Source organism: Aspergillus wentii (genome assembly GCF_001890725.1).
Source record: "Aspergillus wentii DTO 134E9 unplaced genomic scaffold ASPWEscaffold_3, whole genome shotgun sequence".
NCBI classification, from domain to species: Eukaryota; Fungi; Ascomycota; class Eurotiomycetes; order Eurotiales; family Aspergillaceae; genus Aspergillus; species Aspergillus wentii.
Genome location: NW_024467834.1, coordinates 662,140 through 687,254, shown reverse-complemented (window position 1 = coordinate 687,254; position 25,115 = coordinate 662,140). Strand labels below are relative to the sequence as shown.

Sequence of the window (25,115 nt, the reverse complement as noted above, 5' to 3'; positions counted from 1 at the left end):
CGCAGCTATCCACATGTACTCCATAAATGAGTGAAAACCACCCAGTAACCGTCGAAAACTCAAGCCCAAAAAAAGATACTGATGGGGAATCATACATAATCCACTGCTATACAAACATAAGAAATCAAAATAAAGGACAAAAATAACCCAAAATGAAAGAAATGAGTTGGAAACCCAACGGACAGCAACCAGTAGAGCGCCTCAATTAGTGCGCCTAACATTCACCTTCCCGCAAAGCCCCGAGAATATGTAACCCCGAACCCAAGAAAAAAAATGATATTGATGCATGACTGATCATATGAGCTTCTGACAGGTCAAGACCATTACCAAAAGAAAAATCCTGAAGAGCTCGTGTTCTGGGCAATCATGGACGCCAGATATCAAAAGAAGCTTCTCTACTTGACCGATCTCGTCTGGTCTCTTCTAGGCGTAGTTGTTCTTTTCTTTCCTCTCTAATCTGTTCGCCAATGATGACACTAATCAGTCGCCGGTGCAAGTCAGCCTCTGTCCAACCAACTTGCCCAGTACCACCGTTCTGAATGTCAGCTCGAGCAAGTTCCTGCACGAAAGTGTCGATGATGGCAAACTGGCTCTCAGTGACCGGAACTCCGTAGGTACCGTCCGATGTCCATATCCAGTCACCTATAATATCAGGGCGGCCAGGAGCTGGGTAATAGACGAAACGATTGGGAGACCCTTTTGCTAAGCGATAGAGACGGCGGAGAGCGACATAATGATCATCACTGAAGTATCCAGAGGTGGCCAATGGTCTAGGGCGTGCAAATTCTTCACGCCGCATTTCCCTTTTCGGCGACGAGCGTAAGTCTTCAAACTGCTGGTCAACGTTGGAACCAGAAAAGCTCTGCCGCCTATGTCTTCGATCTGTACGTCGTGGAAGTGGTCTTGGCGTCTCTTCTTGGTCTTCTGAATAATGCCCGTCAAGATGCGTATTCGCATCCTTGGGGGATTCGACGTTGGGCATCTCTTCTTCGTCTCCCAAGGGTTCTTCTTCTTCGGCTATGGCAGGACTGACAGGTTCAATTGACCTTCGGTTTGGAGCTTTCAACCACCGAGGGGTGAAGCTAGTAACTTTTTGAAACCAGGATGATGGTGCCGGTGTATTGGCATTGGCATGTCGTGAGAATTCCGGTGTGGCATCAATTTTCTCATGGGTAGATCGCTCCTCAGATACACCAGCATCATCTGGGATAACCCCGTCCTCATTCTCTTCTTGTCTTTGGTCAAATCGTGCCCTCTCAGTCTCATGCCTTGTTGTGGGGTCAACTTGGAAAGTGTCATCATCCTCTGAGACCCGGTCGGGACTTGATACCGAATATACATCTTCCAATTGTTGATCGTGTTCAAACACGTCTTCGTCGACATTCTCGCTGGATCCGGAAACAGACCGTTGACGCTCTGGAGATCGGGTATTCGCAACACTCTGGGGGCTACTCTTCCGGGGGCTATTTCCTCCATAGTAGTAACGGGAACGGTTTGGGGTGTTTCGAAGCAAGACCGAGAGATCGACATCCTGTTCTCGTAGCTGTTTAACCCGAGACCGTCCCAAATTTGGCACGTTATTATTTCCCGTGGTCCAGTAAGCTGGAGAGCGGGCTGCTCCATTGTCACTCTTCCACGGACTAGACTCTTGCTTCGCATCATCAGAATGTGAAGAGACGTGGCTTTGATCCTTAGCTTCTTGTTGCCAGATATCTTCATATCCATCGTCATCTGAAAGTTCAGGCTCGGGTTCAGGCTCGTCCTGTAGTCCATGATCTTCTTGGTCAAGTTCAGATCCCGGCTCGGACTCATGCCCGGGATCGAATTCCTGTTCAGGCTCATGCTCGGATTCCTGTTCAAGTTCATGCTCGAATTCAGGCCCCGGCTCAGGATCAAAGTTCTCGTGACGAATCGGGCTTTGCTGTTCACTCCCATCGCTGCCGATAACGATAACTTGACTCGAGTTTGCCATCTGAATTTCTCGGCTAATTGCTTCTCTTTCTTGCTGCCATTCTGCCATTCGTCGTTTCATCTCCGTTCCGGGTGTGTCCTGGATGAAGCCCCTACCCCGCTCTCGATGTGGTGTCTCGGATACGTGTGCATCCCTGTATTGATCGATTGTGGCCTCTACAGCTGGCTCTTCTCTGGCCTTTTCTGTCTCTGTCTGCGTTTGCCTCTTTGCCAACTCCTGCCCAGAACCCGAGTCTTTCCGCTCTTCTTGCTGGGTATCAGGAAGAATGTCACTGACAAGGTGTTCGAAGCGCCTCTTAGAAGATTCAAATTCGTCACCTTGGTCCTCTTCATCGGACTGTCCCTCTGTCGCGAAAGGATATCTCGATGTACCTTCTCCGTTTTCATTCCTCCATGTAGCCGAATGATCGATGCCCGTGGGAGCAACCTCTGCGGACCTAGCGGATGAGTTCCTTTCGTGTGTGACTGGACTTGGTGATGGTACAATAGGCGAGCTAGCAAGCTTAGAAGGCAAGTTGCCCCCGGGTGTCCGTTTGCTACTCGATGCCAAACGTTCTGTTACTCGCTCAGGCATAGGAGAATGGGATGATACTTTTGATGACGGATGTTCTCTTGAAATTTGGTTCGGTCCCGCGGCCATAGCCGAGGCTTCTTCACGATAATCATCATTATTCGAGACAGAAGACTTGCGTTTCATTCTCTCTTTCATGCCGATATTTTCGCGCTCGAGAAATGGTTTGAGAGCCCCCTTTACGGTTTTTTGGTTGGTGCTGAGAGCGTGCTGTTTCGCTGACGGTAATGATTCTAACGAGACCATGCTGAATCCCTCACTCTCCATGATGGAATCGAATTCACGATGCTCGTCCGTTGGGTCATTTACGGTATGCTTTTCACCTTGATGGAGGTTTCCGGGGGGGTTGTTTAGTTCCTTCGACTGGCCTTGTTTCTCTTCGTCAACCAACGATGAGGACTTCGGGGTGGGGTAAAGGCGTGACGGCCTAGGTGTACGGCCGGCATGCAAGGTGTTGTCTGGGGAAATAATCTGCGAGGTTTGAGTAGGCGACGGCATTTTTGATGGGGTAGAATGCAAGTTCTCATCGTCGTTATCCATGTAGCCCCGGTCTATGACGCCAATGTCCGGTGTCTCGTATTCCTGTTGAAAAGACCCACGAGGAGAGCTTTTATCCCAATTAGCTTCATTGGGCTGCACTGTCTCGTTATCGAGCCAGATGTCGGCCGGTTGATCATCTGAATAACCATCATCAGAATCTCCACCCGCAGCAAGATCCAAAGGTCCCCAGTTTTGATCGGGCTCAACAATGGGGGTGGTTGATTCATCCCCAGCCTGAAAGTCTTCTGTATCTCCAGCAATATTCGAATGGCCCCAGCTCTGTTCGGGGTCAGCCATCGGTGTAGTGGATCCATCATTCGCCTCAATATCTTGTGTATCGCCGGCAAAATTCGAAGGACTATGTCTTTGTTCGGGCTGGGCAACGGGAATAGTGGACTGATCGTTCGCTTGTGCAACTTCTACTATATCTAACCTGGTCTTTCTCGGTCGCCCCCGTCCCCTTCTCTGTGTATTTACTCCAGGTCCTGGAGTATACCCTGGTCCTGGCGTTGGCGTGTGTCCGGGTCCTGGGGTATGTCCAGGTCCGGGCGTTGGTGTGTATTCAGGGCCAGGCGTGTGTCCAGGCCCCGGTGTAAATCCAGGCCCGGGCGTGTGTCCAGGTCCAGGCGTGTATTCAGGTCCAGGAGTGTGTCCGGGGCCTGGTGTATGCCCGGGATTTCCTGCAGTTGGTGTCGCATTCTGCAACGGAGTGCCTGACTTCCTTGGCCGACCTCTACCTCTTTTGGGAGTTAATGTGACTTGTTCCGGTTCACCCTTCAAAGGTACTTTTGTGGTCATGGTATTCGACGGTTTTAATCGCTTACGCGACGGGCTGCCCGGGTTCTCTTCGTCATCCTGGGTTGCCTCGAGCGTAACCCGAATCCTCCACGGACTCACGTTCCCATCAGGCTGGATCTTGTCGGGTGAGAATGATTGTTGTGCGCCGTTCAGTTTCATTGAAGGAGAGGCAGGAAGCAAGACATCGTCGAATCTAATCGAATGGGCGCTTTTCGCGGGGCTGAGACTGTACCGCGGCCTTTTGCCTTTGCCCGGCCGCGGCGTCTGAAGGAGTTTGAAATTGGCGGGCGACATGAAGCTTTGACGGCCCGAGAAAGGTTTATATGGGGATGAAATGAGGTATTCGTCGTCGCCAGAAGGTCCAAGAACGTCGGGGGAGGAGCTGGAACTGTGAGGGAGCATCGCGGACTTGGAAAAAAACAATGCGGTTCGGTGACTTGGCCCGTGGTGCGCGTTGCTGAGCTCGAGATTGAAATAAAGAAGCTCCAAGAGCCTACAAGACGAGGCAAAATCGACCGTCCTTTGGGCGCCAGGCCCTTCCGTATGATGGATCAGGACTCCAACAATATCAAAAAAAAAAAAAGAAAAGAAAAGAAAAGAAATAAAATCCCCAAGATAAACAAGTCTCCCGATCAGGCAAGCCGAGATGTCGGAGAAGGAGGGGAGACGCGACAGGATTATATAATCGGGAATATGTTATCCCGGCCGTACGGAGGTCGACAGGACCTAAAGTGCACTTTTATGATGAATTCAGCGTTCGAAGAGAATTAATCGTTCGTGCTGTTATGGGCATTCAAAGCTGTTGTGTATTATCCGCGATTAATTGTCATTTATTCATGCATAATATTTGGGCAGTCAACTTTCAAACAAATCTTTTTGCAGTATGACGTCTGCCATATCGGCCTTGGATCTGGCTAAGCAGCCACACTAAAAATTCTCCGGTTAAGCCTCGTATAGACTTGAGAGAGACGTGCCATCTACTGACTTGTAGCGCTTTGATGCTGGCTGAACTTAGAACTCTGTTGAGTTGTGTATTGCAGAGCTTTGATCCATCAACTGCATCTCACAAACAATCTCAAGTCGTCATTCGAAGCATTCGAGATCACGAGATGCAGACAAAGAAAGGATCGACGTTTTGCTTCCCCGCAATTTCTGCTTTCGGATCTCTCCACCGGAGTTTCTGTTCTGGGCTAGTTTCTGCCCGATCCTTCAGGAATCAAAAGAGACATCACCACAATGATATGCAAAATCCAACATGAACGTCTACTATGACTGATATTTTATCCTAATATGCTAGTATGACTTTTCGAAAATGCATATAGATTATTTGAAGACTTTTGCAGCAAAATATGCCCTCGATCTCGTCCGCATCTCACCGTCAAAGCTTGGCCCCCTGGCTGTCTGACAGCTCCAGCCTCCAATCCTCCGCCCGCATCGGCCAACACTAACCAACCCTCCGTTCGATTGCGTCTTTTTCCCCGGATAATTTACGAAGAATCAAGCGAATTGAGACATCGAACTAGCTCACAGACTGCGGAGACCTTGTCAATTTACTTTTTCTTTCCCCGCCTTTCTGGCCGAGCGCCCATCATGCGATGAGGCGAGATCATGGTTCCTGCTTCCGTACTTAATGAAGGCAGTCCCCAGCTTCTTGGCTGCTTCCGCTCTGTCCTCTGCCCTGCTCGTTTCTCTCTTCGCGTCCTGACCGTGTACTGCTTCATATTTCTTGCAGTCACTGCTTTCCTGGGTTCCAAGATGCATGTCAAACATTATCTCTCCGCCGTCCTCCACGGACTGCCCGCGTTGGCGCAGAGCTCTTCATCGTCGCAAAGCTCTTCATCATCTGTCGCATCCAGCATCCCACAATCCACAGGGGCTGCTGATCACTTTGAGTCATACACCATCAAGGCTGAAAATATCACCGCTAAATTAATTCCATACGGCGCGCGCTTGACATCGGTGCTCGTGCCTGATCGTGACGGCAATCTGCAGGATGTAGTCGTGGGTTACGATGACCCCAAGGACTACCTCAAGGACACAGAGACCAACCATACGTTCTTTGGTGCTGTTGTCGGACGATACGCGAATAGAATCAAGAACGGCACATTTGCCGTTGATGGAACTACGACTAAGGTTCCGAAGAATGAAAACGACGGCCTTGATACCCTCCACGGAGGCACTGTGGGCTATGACCAGCGCAATTGGACGGTGACTGCGCACTCGGACTCATCCATCACCTTCACATTGGTCGATAATGGTCTGGAAGATTTCCCCGGCGATGTCATCACCCATGCCATTTTCAGTGTGGAAACTGCGCGTTCCCCTGAGAATCCCGATGGCCTGCCTCAACTGACCAGCAAATTGGTCTCACTGGCGTTGACGGAAAAGACCCCAATCATGCTCGCCAATCACATCTACTGGAACCTCAATGCGTTCAAAGAACAAGACATCTTGAATGATACCTTCCTCCAACTCCCCCTATCCAAGCGATACATCGGCACAGATGGCATCCTAATCCCGAACGGCACCATCCTCGAAGTAGCCGACACATACAACGGAGCTGCCGATTTCACCACAGGAAAGCTCGTGGGACAAGATATCAAAGACACAAAAGGACTATGCGGTGATGACTGCACCGGATACGATAACTGTTTCATCGTGGACCGTCCTCTGCAATACTCAGCACCCAACTCCCTGGTCCCCGTCGTCAGAATGAACTCTAGCACCACCGGCATCAGCCTGGAAGTAGCCACCAACCAACAAGCCCTCCAGATCTACGCCTGCAACTCGCAAGACGGCACCATCCCCACAAAGCCATCCCAACAGAAACGCAACGGCAATGATGGTGCCAAGAATATCAACCAATATGGCTGCCTTGTCATCGAAACCGAGGGCTGGATCGATGGCATCAATAACCCGCAATGGGGTCAATTGTCTGACCAGATCTACTCCCCCAACACTGCCCCTGCCATTAACTGGGCTACCTACAAGTTTGGTACCATTGCATAAGTTCTGTCTTTATTTGGTGAGATTCGATTAATGAATCCATCTTCTGAATTAATGCTATGCCGTGGCTTCCTTCTCTCAATAGTGCTCAGCAGATTTTGGCATGCCGTTTATCTTTCTAGTCGTGTATATAATTTTTACGCATCAATTAATCTATGTCCAAAGTAAGAGGTAGAAATATAACCTCTTCCGAACCAAAAGCGCAGTCCAGACCCAATAGAAAAAAGAAATATTTGAAACTCGGGTATCGTATCTAAGCTAACTTGTTCAATTACTTACAATGATTGGGAAAATGGATGTATGGCAGTTCACCCAGTCGTTATCACAAGAGGGTATCGTGGGATGGGTAGTCAAAATCAGTACCGGAACTCCATGTTCTTCAATGCACGCTCATCCCCAACCAGCTAATGTCCAACTCGACCGATCTCCGCCTGACCGTAACCCTGATCGTCTATCAGGGACATGGCCATGACATTCGAAATCTCGGCTGGCACCAGCAATTCCATGCTGGAGATACTTCTCCCGTTCAATCTCTACCAGACCTCGAATTTTGAGGCTCGTGATGAGACTTGCTCCAGCCCATGGACCAAGGGATTCGACTTCGCGCAGGATTCCATGGACATGGGGTTTGATGTCTTTATCTTTGTTGTTGCGTCGGAGCTTCTGTTCGACAAAATCGATTTCTTCTTGTTGCTCTTCACCTTCGTGGTGCTTCTTCGCAGTGGGAGATACGGGTGATTCCATTCTAGCTTCTTCCTTAGCGGGTGTTGATTGTGGCACAAGACTTAGATTCTGCATCCGTTGGCGTTGTCGTTCAATCACCTTGCCTCGAACTTGGCTCCAGCCATGTTTCTTAACTAACAATCCCACTTCTTTGAGAATCCGCTGTCGAACACCTGGAATATTTGAACCCCCGCCGACAAACACGATGCGCGACATGCAGGTACCGCGAACGTCAGGCGGTAGTGCCAGAAGGGTATTGTAGGCAAGCAGATGAATTGGCTTTTCTTCGTCATCCATATCGCACTCAGCTATGTCTTCGGCAAAAAGCACCTTTTCCACTGGATCGGCGAATGTAGAAAAAGGGACGTCAATGTAAGCCGAGCTAGGATTGGATGGACACGGAATTGAAATCATATTATGTTGGTATGAATCAGGTGCTTCGTTGGATGGTTTGCACCACGCGAATCGACTGACGATTTCTTCACAGTATTCAAACTTCACGGAAATCTCATCTTCTGATATTGATCCCCGGCTGCCGTTCGAGGCAAGCTTGGTAAGCGACTTGCCCGTCTGCTGTAGTAGAGACTTCATAGCTCTAGTACTTCGCTTAGAAGCTATTTCCCTGTACTCATAGACCCCAGTTACAGTAGTCTCCTCCCAGCCAAGATCCACCACCAGCGCCGAACGTACTCCCGCTGCAGTAACAGACATTGCAGCGTCTGGTACAAGCGTGATGCTTGGGAATCGCCAACGACTGAAGAGAGTCGACAAAACTGAGGACAATAAGGGATGAGGCATAACCGATGGTAGAACCAGAACCAGCCGTGAAGTCCCTGCATCTGTCAACAGATGTTTATTGTATGTCTCTCGAAATACCCGCTCGATCTTATCCTCGACAAGCCCCAGATCAACATCGCGCAAGTTCATCCTCCATAGCTCATATGGGCTAGTCCACTCGTCTGCTTTGAGTGGTTGCGATTGTGCAGCATCTGAAGAGCTGCCTTTCAGCCATCCTCTGTAGTCACCAGCTCTCCTCGATTCCTCTGGTCCAAATCCGACCACGCACATCGGTGTACTATCGCCCTCGAACCCTGCCCGGAGCCATCTGGAGCCAAATTCAAAGATGATCGCATCTCCTTCACCGCGAAAAGAGGAGCTTGCAGACGAGGTACTAGCGAACGAAGAATTGTTTGAGCGCAATTGATGTGAAGGTGTATGAGGAGAGGAGGGTCGGGCGGATTGGCTGTGACGCAAATTCGAGGGGATATTCGAGCTGCTGGAAAACGGACGTTTGCTTTCACCACTACCTGCCGTTGATGAACTCGCCATTGTCATTGAATTCTTTCAATCGGTTTCCCCGAAGTTGCTGAACAATCGTATTTACTGCCGCTTAATTCAAAACGCGGGGAATAATTGGAGACGGAAGAGGATGAATCGATGCTAGCCACACACAAATCATGCTTCGTTTTTCAGGTATGCTTTTCCTTTTTCCCACAGCAATGACCAGCCCAGTGGACCGCCAATTGCAATCTTTTCAAATGTAGTTTCAAAGCTGAATGATGGAAGGCGAAGAAGGTGCAGAAGGACAACTGCCCATGGCCCGACCGGGTCTACATCGGCCCGTCGCTCTCGCGTCAATTCCTCGACGTCAACAACAACAACAGAACAGAAAGAGAGGCAGCTCAACAACCCACTTGGCGTTCTTGGTTTCTTTGATGGCAGGTCTTTTGGTATTTTGATGCTGTTCTTTTTGTAGTTTTTGAGCGAATTTTTCCAGATGGGGATTCCTGGGTAAGTCCATCAATGCTTTCGACACGGGAATATATATCTCTGCCGCCAAAAGTTGATGCGCGAATAAAAGTGGCAACTGGCTGGCATCGCTGATGGAAAGACACCAGATAACTGACTCAATACAGGCTATTGAATGCCATTGGCTCTGGTGAACGAATTTCGCTATCCAGATTGGCTGTAACTCACTTGGAGCGAACAGCAAGACCTATCCGCATTGCTGTTGACATTTCAATTTGGCTCTTCCAAGTGCAGGCTGGCCGCGGAGGCAAAAATCCAGAACTGCGGACCTTATTTTACAGGTTATTAAAATTCCTGGCCTTGCCTGTCCATCCTCTTTTTGTTTATGATGGAAAGGACAAACCGTCCTTCAAAAGAGGCAAAGCAGTCCGAACTTACAGCAACGCGCCTATTATCAGACATTCAAAAGCTCTGATTGAGCTGTTTAGATTCCCCATACATGATGCTCCCGGAGAAGCGGAGGCAGAATGCGCAAAACTGCAAAAAGAAGGGGTCGTTGATGCGGTAATGAGCAACGATGTTGACGCATTGATGTTCGGATCGTCGTCGACCATTATGAATTTTTCCAAAGAGGCTGGCAGTGGTACCACTTCTGCCTCGCATGTGACCTGGTTTCGAATGGGCGGCCAAACAAACGCATCGAACGTTCCCATAGACCGCGCCGGTATCATTCTATTTGCAATGCTTAGCGGGGGCGATTATCTACCAGCTGGTGTTCAAAAATGCGGTAGCAAATTGGCTGCTGAGATCGCAAAGGCTGGTTTTGGTGAAGACCTTTTGGATGCCGTCTACTCTGATAGTCCCGAGTTGGATACGATGTTAAATGAGTGGAGAGAAAGGCTTCAATATGAATTGGATGAGAACGAGAGTGGCTACTTCCAAACAAAGCACAAAGCCGTCCGGATTCCAGAGGCATTTCCAGATCGAACGATTCTGTCCTTCTATGCTAATCCGGTGGTATCAAATACGCAAGACTTGGAAGAGTTGAGGAATAGGCTATTGAATGCCTGGGACCAGGACATCGATGTCTTGGAGATCAGGAGATTTGCCGCAGAATACCTCGATTGGAACTATGTCTCTGGAGCAAGAAAGGTGGTTAAGCTACTTGCAGAACCATTGGTTTTTTATAGGCTTCGTCTCGGAAAGTCACCATTAGCCTTCCCCCGGGGTCCCTCCTTGTCCCACGGCAACGAGCCCATGCTACAGAAAATATACAAGGAGCGGAAAATCTTTGCTACAGATGGGTTGACCGAGTTTCAACTTGACATCGTGCCTATCGACGTCGCTGGGTTAGACCTAGACGCCGAGCCAAGAAACCCCCCATTACCATCCCATGAAACGACGGTGTCAGGGGATGAAGAAGAGGATCAAGAAGTGGTGGAAACTCAATCTCCAGTAAAGAAACGTGTTACAAAACGATTTGACCCATATGCCTTGGAAAAGGTCTGGGTTTTTGAAACCTTGGCCACAATAGGCATCCCGGAAGCCGTGCAAAAGTGGAAAGAGGAACAGGCTGCGAAATTGGCTGCAAAAAAGAAGCCGGCTGCGCGGAAGACGGGCCCTAGGAAAAAGGGACCGATAGATCCAGGGATGAAGCGTGGAAGCATCTTGAAATATGGCACCCTTACAAAGCAACAGTCTGATATCTCCGAATTCAAGCAAGCCCGACTTTTAGAGGCAGCGACCTCATCAACGCCAAAGAAGACTAGTCCATCAAAAACTCAACATAGTCAAGGGTCGCCCAGTCGTTTTTTAGGGAATTCGCCAATCCGTGATGTGTACAATCTAGGCCCTGCAGAAAGCACCGGACGACGATATACACCTTTTGATGATCTTGTTGATGTTTTCTCTTCTTCGTGCACAATATCGCCTAACCTATGGATTAAACGTCCCCCAGTGGTCAACAGACCTCGGGTTAGTGCGAGGCGTGCCGCTACATTCTCGGATGGCATTGAAGTAGAGGATCTCGATTTGGAAGTTTCGAGTTCCTGGGATTGTTCCCCGCCACCATCATCATCTGGAGGAATTAGAATGAGTTATTCGAATTTCGACTGTCAGAGTTCGGTGATAGAAGACCAGGCGGCAAGCACCAAAGACATGGCTCTTCCTTCTCCTACCGCTAGGGAGCGTCGCCGAAAAGCCTCGCAGAAACCAATTCCTCAGGTCTCCCAGGAGTCACAAGTTGTTGATGAACTCGAAGATGCCATGCTTTCGTTGTCATTACTGAAGCACAACAGCCTTCATGAAACCCATGCCAAGTCTTCTTTCAAACCAAAGTCTCCGAAAGTGGCAGAGAAACCAAAAGTCGTTATCAACTCGAAAAAGCAAACCAAGAAGACTCTCGAACGTTCTGAAAAGAGCGATATTGAACCTAAATGTGAAGAAAAGTCAATAAAAACAAGAAAAGCAAAACGCAGTCAACCAAAAGCCGACGAGGGTTCTCGGCATATAGAATCTGTTACTGCATCCAATGGCTTCTGGAGGGTGGAAACAGAAACTGAGCTGGCCTCAGTGGAGTCCAACGACTCAGATCCAGCCAGAGTTTCGAAAAGGGATCAAACTAAAAAGAAGCGAGTTCCACGCGTGAGCATTCTGGATTTGAGCTGAAATTATTACAGCAAACTATACTGTGTTTGCCATTCTTTCTCGTTGAAATTTGGGTCAGGCGTCAATAGGAGCTACATGGTTTCAGCGTTGACTGTGCACCGCATACTGTTTTTATAATGAATGCATCTTGCATATTGGAACTCGACGCAGAAGCGTTGGAGTTGTGTCACTTGCCTATTGGCAAGACGAATGAATATTAATTGTAAATAGAGAATTGATTTGTACAACGTTGCATTTCCAGCGCATTTATTGATTTTTGATTACAGTTCTTACACCGGCACTTCCTATACAGAAGTAGTAGATGCCGAATCTCGGATCATTGCAAACATAGTGGCATCCAGATCATCGCCAACATTCAACACAAATCGGTCCACTTCATTCCATCCATGCTTTCTGTAAAGACTATATGCCTCTTCAGATGCATGGAGATAGATTCGCGCATTTACTTTCTCAGCTGCCTCAATGCACGCCTTGAGAAGTAGAGAACCACAACCGCGATTTCGGTGATCTGGATGCGTAGCAATCAACGAAAGCACTACATCCATATCAGTAGAAGATCATACGCATACGAAAATGATCAATTCAGAAACCCACAATAATCCTCCTTAGCCCTATAATATCTCGCCTTCATCTCATTCCTCGAATCACGCATCTGATCACTCAACGCCTGATTCGTACCAGGCGGAGGCGCAAGACCCCCAGAAACATGTTGCTGCTGGACGTTTTCACCAGTCTGGTTACTATCAAGAACGAGATGCTTCAAAGGCGTCACCCAGGTGATATACGCGACAATCTCACCACCACCATCATCCAAGGTATCATCGCATAAAGCGAGAACAGTATGTTTCGGGGAGTTGATGTTGTGTAATTCTTTCTCGGTGAAGAATGTCTCCAGTGCGGGTTTGTTTTCGGTTGGGAACATGGCTGTGTGGATGGTGTTTGAGTTGAATGCTTCGCACATGATGTGGGCGAGTTTGGGGGCGTCGTTGTTTGTGACGGGGCGGATGGTGAGGGGCATGGTGATGGGTATGCTATGCTATGTTATACTCAGGACAAGGTATGGGTGTTTGTATAGGGATATTGAGTGTTCAAATATGGGGTTTGGGATATTGAAAGATAGTAGTCGAGGATAAGCGTGACTCATAGTGTTGCTTTCCAGTCGAAGGATTCGTCTTATCTTGAGACACCTTTCTATCTATTTATATACGCCTGCCTACTCAATACCATCAAGCCAACATTCAACGTGCTTTTTATTTGGACTCCAATGCTTTTCTACGTCTGATTCTGCATCATCAGGCTCTTCTTCTTCGTCAGTGTCTTCCAAATCAATCCATGAATGCTGGTATATCGGTCTTTCGCGGAGAGGGTACCCCGTTGATCTTAACCATCCAAATATCCCACGCGTGGCTCCTTCAGAAAGGGATTCTGAGAAGAGATCATAGTTATAATTGCTGAGTGCAACTGGTTTTATGTTGGGGGCTGAATGTGCTTTTTGGCCAGGGGGCTGGCTACTGTTCTCGCAGAAGTCTTGAATTGAACGGCCGTTTGTTAACATCCATTCCCAAGATTCGTATTCTAAACAATGACCGGCACATTGGGCATGTCGTTGAACGGGAAGCTGCGTAACGCAAAGTTGTGTTTCCCCAGAGGGCTTCCAAACCCAAATTGGAGGCCGGTCATGAGCTTCGCAAGCGGTAATGAATAACAGCCGACATTCATCATCCCGGCGTATCGAATCACCATTACTGGCGCCCATTTTAGAGGTCAGAAACGTCTGTGTTGTCCCGGTCTAGGCAGAAGCTGGAAGATCCAGAGCTGTCATTCCCATTCTTGCGTCGCGCAAAATAGATTTTGCCAGATCAGTGACAATTGCACCGAGCCAGAGGATTCCGAGACGAGGTTGTCGATTTGCCAAAAACGCAGCCAATGAGCTTTTCCTGGACGAAATGGAATCGAGAATCGCAAAAGCCGGATTTAGCCAGGCGCTGACAAGGTTACACTCGATGTCTGGATTGAAGAAGGTGCTGTACAGAAGAGAGCGCAAACCCCATATATTGGAACTCAATGTCATGTACTTAGGAAGCAATTCATTGAGCTCAATGAGGAGATCGGGAATAGAAACAGATGAGTCACCAGTACTTTCTGCTACTTCCAGCCGGGACGCTTGTTTTGATAGTGGGAGGGAGACTGCTCGCCCCCTCAGAGATGGGATGCAAAGGACTCCAGCAAGGGAGACTGAGCACTGAGCATAAAGGCGATGGCGAACACAGAAACGAGATAGGTATTTGACAGCGGTGGCTGACGAAGGGGGCTCTGAATTAGTGCTCAAAGAAGGCATTGTGGCTAGTGTAAAGCCTGCATTCTTCGCTGACACTGACCACGGCGACAAATAGACATGGCCATTGTACTTGGTGGACGCATCCCAGCCCTCGTCACAACACAAAATGGTGCGCCACCAGAGGACTTCTTCGTCAGAAGCATCATCACCAATATCAATTTGAGTCATGGACTGCTTGTCCAACTGTGGCAATGGACCTTCCATCCCCTCCGTAGGGTAGCCCATATGGCATTCGTGATCAGCAGAGCGACTGAGCAACTCAACCCACGGAGCAGATAGTATATAGGCCCATGCAAAGTAAAGGACTGACAGATAGTTTCCTTTGTCGTAACCTGACAGCCCCTGAACACCGGGCCAGTCTGAGAAAGGAGAGTTTTCTGATAACCTCACACTTAATCGACTGTTAACTCCTAATAGAAGTTGCTTAGGCAGGACCCTTGGTTGTAGGTCACAGGTTCCTTTGGAAGTCCTCCATGTTGACAGGCCATTGACGAAAAGTCTGCCTTTCAATTGTGTTGGTTGCTTTCCTTCGCAAGCGAACGACATCGTCTCGTTAACAGAAGCAAGGCCATCACCGAGGAAAGGCGGGGTCTGGCTGACGAGGGGTTTCAGGTCTATGGCTTGCTGGGGAAGTATGTGATCCTTACTCTCAGAACCCTGATAGGAAGACCGTATCTTGAAGCTCTCGTCAAGGACGCGACTGAATTCATCGTCACTTGGGCGTGCGGCATCCCCCATCCTCACACACCAACAAGTTGGATGCAGATGTTACGTGGGCTTTGGAAGGCTGTTAGAAACCCAAAGAGCAGGAGTCAGTTCGAAAGAATAGCCAGTGACTGCTCCTATGTATCCTAGTGAGAAATCAAGGGGTAGTGGTTGAGGTAGTCGGGCGCAAGCAGCTTTGCTTTGTTTATGCTAGGTGGGATTCTGAGTGGCGCAGTCGAGATGCTTCCAACGATGATCCGAAAATTGAGGATCACTGCATGATCGTTGGATTTAGAGGAAGCGCAATAATACAATATCTATTATACTAGGTGTAACTATATATGCTTTATCAACGCCTGCTATAGCCAAGATATTCGAGTGTTAAGAAAAGGTGTATAAAAAAGAGAGGGGTTAGACAGAATAAAACCGCGGGACTAGAGGTATCTCTCAAAGATAAAAAAGAAGAAAAGGAAATATGCAAAACACAAGCCAAGTTTTGAAAGAGAAACGCCTTTATTTCGGCTTCTTGGTTGCTTAATGGTGAACAGAATGCAAGATGATGTGAGGCCCTGAGGCGGTACTCTTTTAGCCAAAAACCTTCAAGAAACCCCATAGTCCAAATCCACTCAGAACAGGGATTGTCAGGTTGTCATCCCAGCTGAAAAGGTCCACAAACTCACTCCCGGCAGCGACGATGCCGGAAACCACGCTCATAACACCAAGGGCCACAGGGCCAGTGATGACGGCGCTCGAGGTCTCCGCGGTCCACCCAAGGAGACCCTTGACACAGTCGGGGAGAAGATTGAGACGACCGGTGAACATGAAAGACCCTTCAGGGTCGTTGGGGAAGGTCCCGACATGGGGCACGAAGTATCCCCAGAATGCGGCGGCAGTCAAGACGCCGACAAACCAGGCAGCCAGAGTTCCAGCGAAGCTTTTTCCTTTTCGGAGCTGGAAGGTGTGTCTGCCATAAAGACGGCCAAAGGTAGAAGCGGCTGTGTCGCACCAACTGAGCAGCAGGACACTCATGACTCCAACGTCCTTGGGCAGGAAGCGCAGGACGGTGTATGCGCCCAATAGGTACCAAATAACGCCATTGTATCCAGACACTTCGGTTTCACGCATGAGCGCGCCGAGACAGCGAGTGTAGAACTTATTTACTGTCTCTGAGCGATGACGAATCACATCTGTTGCGGCGATCGGCACCAAGGCCGAAAACAGCCATGGTGTGATCTGCAGAGGTTGGATTCCACGATTGTACAACTCAAGGGTGACGAATCCGATAGATACATGGAGAACCTTGCGTGGAATCTCATGGCGGTGGATAAAAGAGCGATAACGACTGTGGAGAGGAATGAGGCCCAAGGGGGATGGTGATCGAGAGACGCTGCCCTGTTCCGTAGGGGATTCCGGTGCGAGATACCCGTTGGTAAGCGGCTCAGGCTTTTTCGCAGGCATCATAGGATTCGATTTCCGTTGGCGCGCTGACGGAGTAGCTGTCGAGTTGTTCGATCTCGATCGCGAGCGTATCGAATCCGTTTCTGTACCGTCCTGACCTTCCTCCGATACGTCTGCCAGGCGTCGTCGCGCGGCAGAACGAGTCGTGGGCCCAAAGTATCCTTCTCGCGAGTCCGACCTTTCCGAAGGAGTGGGAGAAGGAGATATCACTCGAGTTTCAGGCACGGCGTTTGGTGACGACATTTCGAAAGGCGGAAAGACTGGAGCTTGGATCAGCCCGGATAGAGGCCGTCGAAGCGGAGGACGATGGTTGTAGGCAAAGATGCCTGGAAGAGAGAAAAGATCTGCTTCGAAAGACACGATGATGGGCGACTGACTATAATTCAGACAAAATCCAAGACCAACGAAGCAAAAGTTATTTGAGGGAATGTATTATTTAGTGATGGGATGACCAAGGGACAAGGCAGAAGGGCCGCTGCGCATTATGTGCACTCAAAGAAAGATCGGCATGACCACTGGAGGGTCCAAAGACAAGATGAAGTAGTCAAATTGGGGCGAATCTCTTTGACAATCGCCCACGGATGAATCCTTCTTCCTCTCAATATTTGCTTTTTCCTTTGCTGTCGTCGTTTTTTCGTGTCTTTTTGGATCCGCCGAAAGCCGTATGTGATCACGTGTGGTGGGGCAGAAATTCTCACCGCCTGCAGTATCTAATCGGCGATCTTTTGATAAGACATTTTTTTTCTTCCCGTCCGGCGGTTATCAGGATTCAAAGCGACAGGTTGGAGAGAGCTTCGTGAGGGTTTCAATTCGTGTCTCGCTGCTGCCATGGCTCCAAAACCTCCTTCTGGTGCGTCTTCGAGAGCGTGGGATGCTCTGACACCCCCTCTGTCGGACTGGACGCTGGATGCCGTTTCTTCCTGGGGCTTCTCGCGCATGACGCCCGTGCAAGCATCTGCTATTCCTTTGTTTATGGGCCACAAAGATGTCGTGGTCGAGGCAGTTACTGGCAGTGGTAAAACTCTCTCTTTCTTGATTCCTATAGTGGAGAAACTCTTGCGCCTAGATGAGCCCATCAAGAAGCATCATGTCGGTGCCATTGTCATTTCTCCCACCAGGTAAACAATCTTTCATAAGATACATAGACGCTGTTGACTGATATATATCATTAGGGAACTTGCATCTCAGATTTATAAGGTACTACTGTCGTTATTAGAATTTCATGCCCCATCTGCTGCTGCGATCAACCCCCCCGAAGACGACGATGCGCCTCGCCAAAAATACCCCTCATCTACACTCAAGGTTGTCCCACAGCTGTTGCTCGGTGGTACTACGTCTCCCGCCGAGGATTTGAGTAACTTTTTGAAGCGATCGCCGAACTTGTTGATATCTACACCTGGGCGGCTTCTGGAGCTACTATCTTCGCCTCATGTTCATTGCCCTCAGTCGTCGTTCGAAATGCTGGTGTTGGATGAGGCGGATAGACTCCTGGATCTTGGATTTAAAGAGAACTTACAGAACATTTTGCGCCGCTTGCCCAAGCAAAGACGAACCGGATTGTTCAGTGCCAGTGTTAGCGAGGCTGTTGATCAGATCGTCCGAGTTGGTCTGCGCAATCCCGTCAAGGTTCTTGTCAAGGTCAAGGGAACTTCTGGTGTCGTAGATAAGCGCACACCAGCAAGGTAACTACTTCTCTCATTCTGCTATGTGCATACTGTGCTAATTGAAAAATAGTCTGCAGATGACATACCTTACTACCCCTCCGACACAAAAATTCTTAGCCCTAAAACACATCCTTGCCTCCGTTGATCCCACCCCCCAGAAGACCATATTTTTCGTTTCCACATGCTCCGCTGTCGACTACCTATCTGCGATACTCCCATTGTTGTTGAGTGATGATTTCCTTTTGATACCTCTTCATGGAAAACATCAGGCCAACGTTAGACAAAAGAACTTTAACCGTTTCGTTAACTCTGCCACCCCGGCCATACTTCTGACCACTGATGTGGCTTCTCGTGGATTGGATATTCCTTCCGTTGACCTCGTTGTTCAAATTGACCCCCCTTCAGACCCAAAGACATTCATTCACAGATGTGGCCGTGCCGGAAGAGCTGGTCGAAGAGGTCTGAGTGTTGTCCTATTGCACCCAGGACGTGAAGAAGACTATGTTCCTTTCCTGGAAGTTCGCAAGACGCCAGTGGCCCCTTTTAAACCAATCGCTATCTCAGAGGCCGACGAAGCAGCAGCTACGAAAGCCGTCCGCAAGGCCGTACTGGCAGATCGCGCTCTTCACGATAGAGGCCAAAAGGCTTTTGTTAGTTGGTTCCGGAGCTACAGCAAACACCAAGCAAGCAGCATCTTCCGCGTGGCAGATCTTGACTGGGAAGGGTTAGGCAAGGCATGGTGCCTGCTGAAACTACCTAAAATGCCAGAATTGAGGAACTTCGAGGGTGACAAGACTCTGGGTGTTGATATCGACTGGAATAACTACAAATATGAAGACAAGCAGAGGGAGAAGCGCCGTAAAGAAGCCCTGCTAGAGGCTGCGGCCGCTCCCGAGCAAACTTCCAATAAGAGACCAGCCAGCGAAAGCGTCGCATGGAGCAATAACGTGGACTCTAAGAACAAGAAGATGAAGCGACGCGAGGCGAAGAAGACACGACAAGATATGCATAGATGGGAGAAGATGACCGATGAAGAGAAGCAAAAGGCTCGCGAGACAGAGCAAATGGTGGAAGAAATCAGAGCCAAGAACGAAGAACAACGACGATTAAGAAAGGCAGCTAAGGCGGAGGAAGCAAAGGGCTCTGCGAAGGAAGAAGAATTCGAAGGGTTCGATTAAACGCCCCGAAGGTATATACTAGCATGCATTTGTTTTGGATAATTTTGATACCTGTATTATATCCTTTCCATATTGTGATAAGACGCATGGCGAACAGGTTTTGTGATATTTGCATATAAAGTGCTTGGTATCAAAGGTCAACAACTCTTTCCATTCCACCATATATCTTTCAAACAAATCACCACCCAACACTTCCATTTTCCATCCTTGAAATCACTTTCATTCTTCTGATCATGGTCTCTCACTACCCTTTGGTGATTCCGATGAACTCACAGCGCAATCCACCCCATTGCCCAAGTTCACACCCGCTGAAGAACTCAAACCCCCAGAATCCACCCCCTGGCCCCCAGCAACAGATATCCTCCTCCACGACTCTAAGCGAACTCAACCACTTATTCCGCAGCCTCAACTGCGGCGACGACAAACGCTGTCTTCTAAACTGAGATCGCTTCGCACGTCTTAGCCCCCCTTCCCCAGAACTAACACCGCCCGTAATAACCCTCTGGTCTGAATTCATTATCGCCTGTTGCTGTTGCTGCTGTAAAACAGGAATGCATATGCCCACACCCACCAAAGCAACGCATGTCCCAACTCCAGGTGGAAACCCAGCATGACACCGAGGACAGATTCGATAAGGGCCCCCAGGGACAAAGTACACTTTCCCACAGACTTGGACAATGGGGACGGGGTATCTGTCGGGGAGATGGTGGATTCGTGCTTGTTGGCATGGTTGGTAGAGTTGGAGGATGCAGGCACACGGGGGTAGGTTGGGGAAGAAGTAGCACATGGAATGGATTGATTATTTGTCTGTCAAAGGTGAGGGGAATGCTGAGGATGACTTCTTTTGTGCTGCAATGGCAAGTGGGATTTGGATAGTTCATGGCGTGTTTACATTGATTATATGTGTTTGATAGTATTCTTGGAATGGAAATTTCACCTATTAGTTTTCCCTTTGTTGAATAGAATGGCTCAGATCTAGGCTTAGAAGAACAATGGTAATGATTCAGGTGAAAGAACGAAGGAACAAGAAAGTTGAATAAGTTCTATGCTAACACATAATGTACTCTTGTCCATTCTTCTGGCTACTTTCAGACCAGATTTGCTATGTAAATTGTAATGTTCAATGCATGTGTTCTATTTAGAAACCGCTCAGATATGCTTTGCAATCTTTTTTTAAGTACAAAAGTAAACACCGCCTTGCTGATATGCGAAAACTCTGGACAAGAATAAAAGGGGGATATCAAAACTCCCAGCTCAAAAACAAACACAAACCCGACATCATAAAATGCTTCGTAGACACATCGACCCGAGAAGGGCCTTCATACACAGGGTTGAAGGAGGCCGCAACAGGGGATGTGCTGAAAGAAAAGTAAAACATGCCCGATATCCGAAATAAAGCCGCCGATCACTTTCTGGGCCCATCACCATCAATGGGAGGGCCAAACAAATGGACTTCGGCAGTAAAAGAAGATAAATGCATCCCTATAGGAATACGAAGGAAACACAACCACGAATTACACAACACCAAAACGAACATTGGAACAGATAGGACCAGCCTACGCCAGAGTCTGTCCAAATTCCTCCAGGCTTTGACGGAAAACGTTGTAAGCTCCGTCCACTTCAGAGTCATCCCAGATGTCATCCAAGATTCGCACAGCTTCAGTGCTTACTCCAAGGCTCTCCTTCAGACTCTGCTTAGCTGGCCACGCGAGTTGTCGAAGATCTCCAGACGGACAGTTGTCGTAAAGCCACTGGGCATCCTGGGCAAATTGATCTTCTCCGAATTTTTCGACCGGCTCCTTTTCGGTCACAGCGTCGGGAGCAGCGACCATGGGACTCGAATATCGGCTTGTAGTACGAAGACCACTGGGAGTTTTCGGCTTGTACTTCTCTGCCTGGGAGCGGACTTTGGCAAGGGCCTCTTTGTCGACCTTTGCAGGTGTAGAGGGAAGTGGTGCCTGGCGAGGGGTTGGGCGTGGCGATTGGACACTGAATTATTTGTTAGGTATTTAATAATATTAGAAAAAGGAACTCTAATTAAAACATACCTTTCCTGAGTCTCAGCACGTGCAGGAGTTCGTTGCTCAGGTGCGGTACTAGGAGAAAGAGCGCTCGCAGGAGATGGCGGAACGTTCGATTCGGAGTCATCTGAGAAATCATCGTAATCAAGTGCGAATGTGCCTTGCTTATTAGGTGTGAAACCTGGAGACCGCTGCGGCGGCTGAGAAACACGAGTAGGGGGTGTTGGTGTCGCTGGCCCTGTGGTAGTGGAAGCTGAGGTCGTTGCCTCCGAGCTGCGCGCAGCATCGCCCATTCCAATGAAGTGTCGGCCGTTGTAAGGGTCGGTTGCGCGGGCAAGGAAACGACGCTTAGAGGGAGTATCTTCCGGGCTCGAGTCAAAGCGAACTTTCTTCGATGGTCGCTCTGATCGGAGAGCACTGCGGACTGCAGATTTGGCTAGCGTACTAGATTTCATAAAGGACTCAGACTCTTGAGCTTCAGTTTCGGTTTCCTCTTCGCTGTCAGAGCTGTAGCAGAAATAGTCCAGATCCAATCCGTAACTAGAGCCAGCCGGGTTCGGGATGACATCGGGAGACGACGATCTCTTTCGCTTCTTCTGCGCGTCGCTGGGCGTTTGAGATGAAACCTCATCGCCCTTATCGGCCGTTTCGAGAGTATCAGATGTTACTGCATGTTGAAGTTTCGGTTGGGCCTCTTGTGAGGCGCTAGGCTTTTCCGAATCGAGTGGACGGCTACGAGGTGCTTCAGGCTCTTGAGGTGGTGGAAGATACAAGTTCCTGTCAATGCGAGCGGGGAATAGAGAGTAGGACAGGTCGACTTTGCCAGATGGCTGATCACTTCGACGACGGTGAGATCTCACGCCACTTCCACTAGTAGTAGAGTCGGATTGAGGAGGTGCTGTGCGAGCAACACGCTCAGAGGATGGTTGCGGAACGGCTAGAATTTAGTGAGCAAAGCACACTATGCCGACAAACAACGTGGGTAAGCTTACCTGATGCTTCAGACGACCGAGAAGATCGGCCGAAGGTCGGTATCAACCGTGAGAATGAACGGGGCACAGAATTGAGCAGTCCACGAATGTTCCAACCTCTCTGCTGAGGTGTTTCTGGCGTAGAGGGTTGTTGAGATTCGGACTCATCTGTGGATGGCTGGTTTTCCTGTTCAGTGCGCTCCGCTCTGAAGTCAAAGCTTGTGTGCGGAAACTCGGGGCATGGGCTCAACGGGGGTGTCTCTGAAGCTTGACGGTCTGCCTCTGTCTGAGCGATAAGCTGAGGAAGGCGGAACACGGTCCGGTGAATCCGGCCTTGTCTTTCGACTGCTCGCCGACGAAGTCTTTCGGAGTAAGGTGCTGCGTTTGTTGACAATCGACGAGACAAAGGAGTGAGGCGACGGGCGAAGGGCGTACTGCCGGGGGGGCCCAAGTTCCGACGCTTGTTGGTGGGGGTTTCGGGGCCGGGCTGCTCTTCGTCGCTAGGGCTGCTTCTCCCGCGTTTTCTGTTTACTTTTCGGCGCGTTAGCCTCTTGCTCTTTGGCTTGTATGTGGCTTTGGCGATGGGCGCCTCCACCGGGGCACAACGGGGTTCCTCCACGCTCTTTTGCGGTTCTTCCTCAGTATCACAGGGAGCCAAAGGGGAACCACTCCAAGGCTTCATCCCCCCGAGAGGAGATTCCACACTCGAAGTGACCTCTGACTCCCCAAGAATCGGGGGCGGAACAGCGGGCTCCCACGACGGCTTGGAATCGGGCGCAGGCTCCTCGGACTCCTCTGGGATAGGAGACAACGGAACGGAAACGAAAGGTCGGACAAAGGTTGACCTGCGCCGCGGTTCTTCAACGGGTGGGTGTCTCTCAGGACCATTGGGGGAATGGGCCGATTCATCGTCGTAGATGGACCGGGGACCCAACTCAATCGGGTGAGCAAAGATGGTCAAGCAGGGCTCGACTCGTCGTAGATCGACGCGGTTGGCTGCATCCCCATAGACCATGAAGTGGGTCCTGGCTTGTCTTCCACCAGAACAGCAGCCTGATCTACAAGACAAAGCTTGCTCAGAAGCTCTGCCAGCTCGTCTATTTCCTCGCCGGAAAAGACGGCTGCAGGCGGCGGCGAAACAGTTGATGGCGAGCATTCAAGCGGCTGTTCTGGCTGCTCCGCAATGGCCTGGTGTTCCGGATTCTCCGGTCCCGCTTGCTCTGAGGCCGACTGCTCGACCGAGATGCTGGTGGCATCATCTTCAGCGACCATGGGAGCAGCTACATCCTGAGACGCAGCAGACTCCCGAAAGTCGTGAATAGCCAACGCGGCTTCTATCTCCGCCACGAGCAACTCGTCCAGTTCGAGGTCAAGAGCGAGTATGGCCTCATCGGGTTCCAGTGACGGGGTCCTAGACCTTAACGATAAAGGGGACCCCACATCACTGATACCCTCAAGGGCAAGCTGATACTGAGGGCTTTCGAAGGGGTCCTGAGGGGTTTGGGGTTCCTGGGTTCCTTGGGGCCCCTCTATGGGTAGGGGGGAAGGGGGTTCCTTAGGGGTTTCAAAGAAAATAGGGTACTCACAATCAGTACTCTTCGGTTCAGAGAGAGCAGTATCAACTACTTGTGATTCGGGTTCAGGGGATTTGGTGTCTTCATTCTCGGTTTCCTTGTTCTCTATCGAAGGGGTTTCTGTGGGTTCTCGCTCTGCGGCGTCGGCCGAGTCCTGTTCTTCGTCGCCAGACGTCTGCTTATCTGCCTTTCGCGTCGATTTTCGCGTCGCTCTTTTGGGCGCTTTTTGTGTTTCTGTCTTAGTGGTCTTTTTTGTAGCTGTGGTAGCAGTAGAAGTCGTCGTTTTCCTGGTTGTACGCTGGCTCTTCGATCGAGTAGCAGGCTGAGGAGCAGCTTGAGGAGCGGCTTGAGGAGCTGGAGCTTGTGTGTTTGCTTGCGAAGCGCTTCTTGTTGATCGCGTACGACGAGGACCGGAAGCGTTCTCAAGGGAGAGGTGGCTACCAGGAGAGATAGGCTGCGAGCGAGTACGCATGTTGACTGTTTACCGTTGGACGGCCGCTGCAGCTCAGATCAACCGCTAATGAAGTAAAGAAGTAGATGCCGCGAAGGCAAATCAGAGTGGAAGATAGCTGAGAAATACAGCAGAAAGTGAGTTTTGTACAAGAAGAATCTTTGTGATACAAGAATAACAGTGCAGGTGGAGATATGTACGGTGGTTGCTGGGAAGATGGGGAAAATGGGGAGGTGAGATGGGGAGAAAAGAAAAAAAAAAAAGTGGGCGACTTGGGGGAGAGGATAGAGCTTCCTGCTCTGTTATGACTTTTGATATTCGTGCGTTGTGCGTGACGCGCCTCGGTTCCCAGGCGACTCGAGCGTCGATATTCACTTACCTCTGATCGATGGTGAATATCAAAGTCGACGCAGCGCAAACAAAATGATGCTCGCAGGGAAGGGAAGATGGAAAATCGAAATTGGTGACGTCCCGGCAGAATCGCGCAGAAGGCGGTCAACACGTGGACAACGCCTCCATCTGCAGGAGGTCGTGGATGGTATATCAGGGGTAAGGAGAGGATAATGGCATTGTACAGGTGGTTTTTCTTTGGGTTATTCAATCCTTGATTCTGATGGACCTTTCTGGAAATTTTTGATCAGAAGAAATTGTCTGGTCTGCTTGTTTTTGGCTATTTTGTGCCTTTACTAAAGTAGGTAGTACGGAGTTTCAAAATATAAACTCCCTGCTT

At 49.5% G+C, this 25,115-nt stretch overlaps 10 protein-coding genes across 10 annotated transcripts; 3 read left to right on the top strand and 7 right to left on the bottom strand.

Moving 5' to 3' along the window:
• Positions 1-445: 445 nt before the first annotated feature.
• ASPWEDRAFT_88815 (putative AT DNA binding protein) lies at positions 446-4,270 on the bottom strand (the record flags this gene model as incomplete). The annotated part of the gene is made up of 2 exons (XM_040839583.1): positions 446-3,283; positions 3,560-4,270. Coding segments are annotated over 2 exons (3,549 nt in total), but the record flags the coding sequence as incomplete, so codon positions are not given.
• A 1,218-nt stretch (positions 4,271-5,488) lies between these two features.
• On the top strand, positions 5,489-6,889 carry ASPWEDRAFT_107405 (aldose epimerase family protein; the record flags this gene model as incomplete). The annotated part of the gene is made up of 1 exon (XM_040827888.1): positions 5,489-6,889. One exon carries the CDS (start codon positions 5,489-5,491, stop codon positions 6,887-6,889), a length of 1,401 nt encoding a protein of 466 aa, XP_040690236.1.
• Positions 6,890-7,276: 387 nt separating this feature from the next.
• ASPWEDRAFT_109394 (putative actin-related protein RO7) lies at positions 7,277-8,938 on the bottom strand (the record flags this gene model as incomplete). Its single annotated transcript, XM_040828076.1, has 1 exon — positions 7,277-8,938. One exon carries the CDS (start codon positions 8,936-8,938, stop codon positions 7,277-7,279), a length of 1,662 nt encoding a protein of 553 aa, XP_040690235.1.
• Positions 8,939-9,386: 448 nt separating this feature from the next.
• Positions 9,387-12,025, top strand: ASPWEDRAFT_26017 (crossover junction endodeoxyribonuclease; the record flags this gene model as incomplete). Its single annotated transcript, XM_040832799.1, has 2 exons — positions 9,387-9,400; positions 9,526-12,025. The coding sequence occupies 2 exons, from the start codon at positions 9,387-9,389 to the stop codon at positions 12,023-12,025; spliced, it is 2,514 nt and encodes an 837-aa protein (XP_040690234.1).
• A 220-nt stretch (positions 12,026-12,245) lies between these two features.
• On the bottom strand, positions 12,246-13,243 carry ASPWEDRAFT_38161 (GNAT family N-acetyltransferase). Its single transcript, XM_040834838.1, has 2 exons — positions 12,620-13,243; positions 12,246-12,560 (listed from the first exon to the last, which is right to left on the bottom strand). Exons 1-2 carry the CDS (start codon positions 13,041-13,043, stop codon positions 12,310-12,312), a joined length of 675 nt encoding a protein of 224 aa, XP_040690233.1. The 5' UTR covers positions 13,044-13,243; the 3' UTR covers positions 12,246-12,309.
• ASPWEDRAFT_50022 (uncharacterized protein) lies at positions 13,239-15,101 on the bottom strand (the record flags this gene model as incomplete). Its single annotated transcript, XM_040837362.1, has 2 exons — positions 13,239-13,814; positions 13,893-15,101. 2 exons carry the CDS (start codon positions 15,099-15,101, stop codon positions 13,239-13,241), a joined length of 1,785 nt encoding a protein of 594 aa, XP_040690232.1.
• Positions 15,102-15,653: 552 nt separating this feature from the next.
• Positions 15,654-16,769, bottom strand: ASPWEDRAFT_107719 (diacylglycerol/polyprenol kinase family protein; the record flags this gene model as incomplete). The annotated part of the gene is made up of 1 exon (XM_040827911.1): positions 15,654-16,769. One exon carries the CDS (start codon positions 16,767-16,769, stop codon positions 15,654-15,656), a length of 1,116 nt encoding a protein of 371 aa, XP_040690231.1.
• A 585-nt stretch (positions 16,770-17,354) lies between these two features.
• On the top strand, positions 17,355-19,368 carry spb4 (ATP-dependent RNA helicase SPB4; the record flags this gene model as incomplete). The annotated part of the gene is made up of 3 exons (XM_040827904.1): positions 17,355-17,644; positions 17,699-18,208; positions 18,261-19,368. 3 exons carry the CDS (start codon positions 17,355-17,357, stop codon positions 19,366-19,368), a joined length of 1,908 nt encoding a protein of 635 aa, XP_040690230.1.
• Positions 19,369-19,490: 122 nt separating this feature from the next.
• ASPWEDRAFT_412362 (uncharacterized protein) lies at positions 19,491-20,308 on the bottom strand. The gene has a single exon (XM_040835507.1). The coding sequence runs from the start codon at positions 20,153-20,155 to the stop codon at positions 19,613-19,615; it is 543 nt and encodes a 180-aa protein (XP_040690229.1). The 5' UTR covers positions 20,156-20,308; the 3' UTR covers positions 19,491-19,612.
• A 282-nt stretch (positions 20,309-20,590) lies between these two features.
• On the bottom strand, positions 20,591-24,721 carry ASPWEDRAFT_38155 (uncharacterized protein). Its single transcript, XM_040834837.1, has 4 exons — positions 23,947-24,721; positions 22,382-22,891; positions 21,417-22,326; positions 20,591-21,357 (listed from the first exon to the last, which is right to left on the bottom strand). Exons 1-4 carry the CDS (start codon positions 24,404-24,406, stop codon positions 20,925-20,927), a joined length of 2,313 nt encoding a protein of 770 aa, XP_040690228.1. The 5' UTR covers positions 24,407-24,721; the 3' UTR covers positions 20,591-20,924.
• Between the last annotated feature and the right edge of the window lie 394 nt (positions 24,722-25,115).